Source organism: Pongo pygmaeus, chromosome 13 (genome assembly GCF_028885625.2).
Source record: "Pongo pygmaeus isolate AG05252 chromosome 13, NHGRI_mPonPyg2-v2.0_pri, whole genome shotgun sequence".
Taxonomy (NCBI): Eukaryota; Metazoa; Chordata; class Mammalia; order Primates; family Hominidae; genus Pongo; species Pongo pygmaeus.
Genome location: NC_072386.2, coordinates 83,582,032 through 83,589,388, shown reverse-complemented (window position 1 = coordinate 83,589,388; position 7,357 = coordinate 83,582,032). Strand labels below are relative to the sequence as shown.

At 46.3% G+C, this 7,357-nt stretch overlaps 1 protein-coding gene across 3 annotated transcripts in view; it reads left to right on the top strand.

Moving 5' to 3' along the window:
* Window positions 1-787: 787 nt before the first annotated feature.
* Window positions 788-7,357, top strand: part of LOC129043654 (putative uncharacterized protein FAM120A2P) — a 28,533-nt gene continuing 21,963 nt past the window's right edge. For all 3 annotated transcript variants that reach the window (XM_054500471.1, XM_054500473.2, XM_063649684.1), the window contains exon 1: window positions 788-1,597. Coding sequence is in view for 1 of the 3 variants with exons in the window: in XM_063649684.1 (XP_063505754.1) it covers window positions 884-1,597 (714 nt within the window). In the remaining 2 variants the exon portion in view is untranslated. The remainder of the gene's footprint in view (window positions 1,598-7,357) is intronic.

Below are 7,357 nucleotides of genomic sequence, written 5' to 3'. Positions count from 1 at the left end.
ATGTTTTTCCTAAAACAGCTACATAACACTAAGACTACTCAAATTTCTAAATAATCCTTTTACAAGACAGCCTGGCAACTTCCTTTTCATACATTAACATGTGGAGCCCATTTTAAAAGCTCTTTAACAGTGACTGTCGAAACAGCTTCCTAGTTATTCATATAATGTTTCTTCTTTTTTTTTAAGTTTTCAAATTAGTTTTAGAAAAACTTAAACACTGATGAATTTGGGCCTCTATCAAACCCTGAAGAAGCATTTTTGCCAAATAACATGGGCAAACGTCCTACATCTGCTAAATCTGACATAAGAGGCCATGCATTTTTGAAAAAAATGAATAAATAACGATTTCCAACAGTCGCTGAGCCTTTTTATTTTCTGTTTGTTTTTCTTTTCTTTCTTTCTTTCTTCTTCTTCTTTTTTTTTTTGAGACAGTTTCCCAGGCTGGAGTGCAGTTGTGCAATCTCGGCTCACTGCATCCTCCACCTCCCGGGTTCAAACGATTCTCCTGCCTCAGCCTCCTGCTGGGACCACGCTCAACTAATTTTTGTATTTTTAGTAGAGAAGGGGTTTCACCATATTGGCCAGGCTAATCTCGAACTCCTGACCTCAAGTGATCCACCTGCCTCGGTCTCCCAAAGTGCTGGAATTACAGTCGTGAGCCACCGCACCTGGCCTAGCCTTTTAGTTTAAAATTATTTCAGTGTTATTTTCACACTCTATGTTTGATAATACAATTTTTTTTGAGGCCGTTAGGCTTAAAGTATATTTTTTAAGAGCCGACCTAGCACATAAAGCCGGCCAGTCTGTACTGCTTATGGACCCCCAGGAGATTTGGGGTGCTGGCGGCAAGGGGCAGTTTCGATGAAGAACTTCACTGTGAGGAATGACATCCGAAAGAGATGATGCTGGAAGGCAGGTGGGAGACCAGGGTGGGAGCAGAAGAGGAAGCCGTCGACGAGGGAAGGAGATGGTGTGGGACGCCGAGAGCGAAGGGCGAGCAGAGGAGCGAGGAGCGGAGCGCAGCGCGGGCGGAACAGGCGGGAAGGGCGTGGGAAAGGCCGTGTTTTCAAATGAGGCGGGCGCCGGGAGAGGCGAGCCCGGCCGGGGGAGCCACGCGCTCTGGTGGGGAAGAGCTGCCTGCAGACTGAAGCCGAGAGGAGGAAGCAGCGGATCTCCAGGCGTCCCTGCAAACTCCCGTTCCCTCCCCGCGCCCCTCGCGGCCCCCAGCCCGTTGGCGGCGGAAAGGCGCAGGATTCGGAGCTCAGAGGCCCGGGCCGCCAGCCGCCTCCCCTCCGTGGCTCGCGGGCGGAGGCTGAGGCGGGGCGGAGGCGGGGACCGGGGTACCTCGCTCGCGCAGCCTGGAGCCCGCGCTGGGCCCAGCCCGACCCTGCTTTGGCCGCTGACCCCCGGGTCTCCAGCGCCGCCGGACCCTCACGCCGCCACCTTCTCTCCAGCCGAGCGCCGCCGCGGCCGCAGCCTCCTGCCGAGCATCTTCCAGCCCCCAATCCCTGAGAATCAGTTCTGGGATGTAACAGAGCAAGCGGACATTATTCTGGAACCAGCAAGCCTCGGTCACTGCAGCCACCACACTACGTGGGTAAGTAAAGGCCTCTGGGGTCAGCATGGACCATGCGGTAACCCAAAGAGGTTGAAATATTCATTCACCATAAAATCTTACAGATTTATTCCCTTGAAACGCGATTTTCTGCAGTCATACAGCCTGAGACAGCTGAGTGCTCTAGCAAAAGGACCAAAGGAGGCAGGTCCTCTAGGGCAGAAAGAGTGAAAACATGAAAGAGACCACATGGCGGCCCACACTGCCCGAGGCCAGGCCTGGCTGACAGCTGGACGGCTGGACCCAACCGGTGGCCCTTCTGTCCTACTGTGGTCAGGGCAGGAGCAGAGCCCCAGGGGCCTCCTGCAGAGGAGTGGGCTCAGTAGTGGGGTCAGGGACGGCCTTGGGGGTTGGGGACTGACCAAGCCTGGGGACTATGACCCATAAGTGGGGCCCATTATGGAAGCTGGTGATGACTTCCTTATTTTCTCCAGAGATGGTATGATACTCCACAGTGTGGAGGTGCCATATTTAGCCATGTCCCTGCTGTCAGCATCAAGAATATGTTTTTTGCTATTATTATGACTTTTGAACCCAAATGCCCATCAACGATAGACGGGATAAAGACAATGTGGTACATATACACCATGGAATATTATGCAGCCATAACAAGGAATGAGATCAGGTCAGGCATGGTGGCTCACACTTTGGGAGGCCAAGGTGGGAGGATCACTTGAGGCCAGGAGTTTAAGACCTGCCTGGCCAACATCTACTGAAAACATATACAAAAATTAGTCTGGCATGGTGGCATGCACCTGTAATCCCAGCTACTCAGGAGCCTGAGGCACGAGAATCGCTTGAACCTGGGAGGCAGAGGCTGCAGTGAGCTGAGATTGTGCCAGTGCACTCCAGCCTGAGTGACAGAGCAAGACCCTGTCTAAAAATAAATAAATAAATAAATATATAAATAAATAAATAAATAAAAAGAGGAATGAGATCATGGCCTTTGCAGGTACATGGATGGAGCTGGAAGCCGCTATCCTCAGCAAACTAACACAGAAACAGAAAACCAAATACTGCATGGTCTAACTTATAAGTGCGAGCTGAACAATGAGAACATGGACACAGGGAGGGGAACAAGACACACTGGGGCCTGTCGAGGGTTGAGGTGAGGGAAGGGAGAGCATCAGGAAAAATAGCTAATGCATGCTGGGCTTAATACCTAGGTGATGGGTTGATAGGTGCAGCAAAACACCATGGCACGTGTTTACCTATGTAACAAACCTGCACGTCCTGCACGTGTACCCCAGAACTTAAAATAAAAAATAACATTAAAAAAGAATTTTATTTTCATCAGGTATTCAATATTATACTTTTGCCGTATTTTACTAATAACTTTAGAATTTTGACATTCCTTAAAAATGTTTTACATTAAATCCTCACTTTGTCCTATAACTTTGCTTACTAGACTTGTCCTTTCCTAGGTTTTTACTAAAGTTTTTTTTTGTGGTTGTTAGGAAAACCTGTTAATGTAACAAAAAATAGAAGGAACAGTAGAATGAGTGGTGGCGTACCTACTTCAGGTTACACAAATGGCAACCTGTGCTTGAGATCATTCTTTTATAAAAAAGAGATGCATCAGGCCTTTCTAAGTCATGTACAGCTCCCTTGGACATGTTTTTATATTTTCTCACCTCATACCTATGGGATAATTAATAGCATTGCTTTGCTTTTTAATTAAAGGCTGTATTGTACATGCCAGTCTGGGCTTGCTCTTTCTGAGATGTGTCCTTGTTCATCTTTATCAGTTTTGTTGTTGTTGTTGTTGTTGTTGTTTGAGACAGAGTCACGCTCTGTCGCCCAGGCTGTAGTGTGGTGGCACGATCTTGGCTCACTGCAGCTTCCGCTTCCTGGGTTCAAGTGATTCTCCTGCCTCAGCCTCCTGAGTAGCTGGGATTACAGGTGTGTACGCCTGGCTAATTTTTCTATATTTAGTAGAGATGGGTTTCAGCATGTTGGTCTCGAGCTGCTGATCTCAAGTGATCCACCTGTCTCAGCCTCCCAATGTGCTGGGATTACAGGCGTGAGCCACCATGCCCGGCCAGTTTTTATCTTTAAAGCTAACGAAGATGATGTTGATGTTAAGCCCCGGAGGCTGACAGAATAAAGGGCACCAGAGGGAAGTCAGGGCATTCCCATTGAGTAGAAAGGCCACTCATCTTGCCCTTCCGGTCCACAATTCCCAAGTAGAAAATTGGATTCTCCTGCTGGTGCTGGGGGTTTTGCTTTCAGCGTCTGCTCTGTGACCTTTCGCTCCATTTTCAGTGAGTTTGTGGTAGTTAGTGTGAAGTAGGAAGTGACACAGGCTGCCTGATCGTGTGGCTGTTTTGGAAGGTCATTTTTATTTTGAACTTAAAAATCAGATGTTTTGGAAGAACCTACACCCTCCTTTGAGCTATTGTCTTATTTAAAAGACTGCAGCATGTGTCTTCCCAAAGTGGATGCTTTTAGGTTTATTAATGTCGTATTTGTTAATGGCATTTCAATATTCGGTTACAAATGAGGACTGTCAGTTCAGTTTACCAGTGACTTCAAAATAGAGACCTGGTAGAGTTTTCTTTCAGGTTGTGCTTTTCCAAAACCCACAAATGGACAGAAACTAATGTATCTTATTTCATCATAGACTTACAAAACACATTTCGGTGCCTAAATGGGATTTGGGATTTTTGTTTGTTTTTTTTGTGTTGCTTTTGTGAGTGTGTGTAGAAACAGGCTCTTGATGTGTTGCCTGGCCTGGTCTGAACTGCCTCAGCCTCCCAGTGTTGGGATTGTAGGCATGAGCCACCGTAACCAGCCTTGATGAGGTGTAATGTTCCTATTCTGCCTTCTTGAACTTTGCTTAGTCAGTACAAGTATTCTGTTCAAACTGATTAATTAAACCCAGGAACTGAATACATTTAGATAAAACTTGCTACTTGAGACTCGGGCACCGGGTGGATTCGAATGATGCCGTATCTCATGATGTCTACCCTCTCACTATCCACATTCAGGGATGGAAAGGATTTGGAGAGTGAGGAATGTTTATAGAAGTTCAGCCCAGCTCCCTGCTGTAGAATGTTCTTGTATGAGCAGTCCAGTAGTCAGTAAAGCAACCCTTTTCATTGTTGAACTGCTCTTGTTCTTAGAAAGTTCTTGTTTCTGTTGACTTGAAATTTGCTTCCGTGGTTTTATTTTTCCCGCTGTTCTGAATTCTTTCACGTGCCACGCAGGACGTGCCTGTTCATAATCTTACTTCTCATGGGCCTTGCACTTAGCCTTCTTCAAGCTGATCATCCCTCAGGTTTTGCCTCCTTCTGTCACCAGGCCTTCTCTTCTGGGCACCGGCCTCTGGCTCTTCCCTTGGGGTCTGGCCAGCACCACAGGCTTTGGGCTGGCATCAGCTGCTCCCAGGCTCTTAGCTCTTGGGAGTTGCTCCTCCATCCTTTGCCTCCCTGGGCACTGACATTGCACCTGGTCTTAGTCCAGGCTCAGCCAGCCAGACCGGCTCTGCAGGGCCTCCTATCCCTACAGGATGGCCAGATGCTGCGCCCTCCCACTGTGCTCCAGGCCCCACCCTGCCTCTCTGGATACTGGATCTGTAGTGTAACGGGAACAGGTCACATGACAGTTTCCTTTCTACACCTTTTTATCTTCTGTAGACTATTGAGATTTAGTAAGCATGTCTGTTTGCACATGCTTAAAATGGTTGGAAAATTTTGCCGTGTCTATGTTTGCAGGCGATGAAAATTAAAGGTGGCAAGGATTATATTGACTTATTTAATCTTGGGCTCAACATTTTCAAAGCTATATTTTTTGGGTAATATATGAAAATCATACAATGTCTGCCCGTACAGTTTTTTTTTTTGACCGTATATATTTTTTTTGAAGACTTACTTTGTACTCTTCTTTGTTTTGTTTAACATAACGTTTCAGAATAATATGCCAAGTAATGGATGAGCGTTTGTTAGGTTGGGCTAGGAATGGGGACTGGGGTAAGGCAGACTGTAGTTCTAAGAAGAGGTTCCAGTTTAACACCATTCCTTTAAGAATCATATCTTGTTTTAATTCAGAGCAAAAGCCACACAGCCGCATATAGGCGTAACTGAGTCTTTTGAGGAAGTAGGTAACTGAGCTGTAAAAAGTCGAGATTGCAGCCAGGTGTGGTGGCTTATGACTGTAATCCCAGCACTTTGGGAGGCCAAGGCAGGCGGATTACCTGAGGTTGGGTGTTCGAGACCAGCCTGACCAACATGGAGAAACCCTGTCTCTACTAAAAATACAAAAAGTTAGCTGGGCATGGTGGCACATGCCTGTAACCCTAGCTAGTTGGGAGGCTGAGGCAGGAGAATCGCTTGAATCCAGGAGGCGGAGGTTGTGGTGCGCCAAGATCACACCATTGCACTCCAGCCTGGGCAACAAGAGCAAAACACTGTCTCAAAAAAAAAAAAAAAAAAAGTTGAGATCGCACAGCCGAGGGACTGCAGTGCATGTTTCTTTTCTCTTCATTCTGAAGGAACTTTTTACTATTTAAAAACTAATTTTAAAGTTATGAAATATTTTGAAATATAATAAACTTTTTTTGGCCTTTTTTCCTCCTTTCGCTTCTTGTATTCAGTCTGCATGCTTTTTTAACAAAAGCCCACCTCTCTAGTAAGTGTGAAAGGAAGAGAGTGAGAAACTGGTGGTGTGACCTCCACTCTGGAGGCCCGTGTCCCTTCTGAGAAAGATGCCTCTTGTCGTAGAGAAAACACACAGCGGTGTTCTGCTCAGCTGCACTTGGGCATGGAGAACAAGAACCGATACAGACGAAGGCCTGAATCCGCAGAGGCAGATCCTGGGTTAGGAGGCACTTCTGCAGCCTTCAGAAAATGCATACAAATTAATTCACTTACTGGACTGCCTTGATAGAATAGGATTCTATACAGAGGATTATTTGAGGTCAATGATTGGAATGTGATTTTAGAAAATATTCTTTCCTTGGAATTCTTTGGTTTTATACTGTAATATAGTTTGTTTGTTCGTTTGCTTTAGAGGAAAATTGGTGCTTTCAAGGAAGGTTTTAGGATGTAATGGCCAAAAATAGAAAAACAAAAATGATCATCTTCACTGGAATGCTGCTGCTGCATGAGACTAGCCTTACATTTGTACTATTACAAAGTTAGGGCTGGGCATGTGGCTCATGCCAGTAATCTCAGCACTTTGGGGGCCAAGGTGGGCAGATCGCTTGAGGTCAGGAGTTCGAAACCAGCCTGGCCAACGTGGTGAAACCCCATCTCTACTAAAAATAAAAAAAAAAATAGCCAAGTGTGGTGGTGCATGGCTGTAGTCCCAGCTACTCGGAAGGCTGAGACAGGAGACTCTCTCGAACCCGGGGGGTGGAGGTTGCAGTGAGCCGAGGTCATGCCACTGCACTCCAGCCTGGGCAACAGAGTGAGACTCCATCTCAAAACAAAGTTAGGTATGTGAGGATACTCACAAGACGTTATACATTAGACATTTTACATTGATTTAAATTATACTGTTAGAGCTTGAATCGACTTTGTAATATTCTTTGGGCCAAACCTGGCTATGATTCAGAATCACCTGTGAACGAGTTTTTGAAATAATAGTGACTTCGATCGCATACTTAGAAGTGCAGATCTAGCTGACGTACTCTTTGATTAGGAACACCTTCTTGTGTGGTCTGTGCCGTGCATGTGTGTGTGGCATGCATGCCTGTGTGTGTATGTGTGTGTGTGCCATGCATGCAAGTGTGGGGATGTG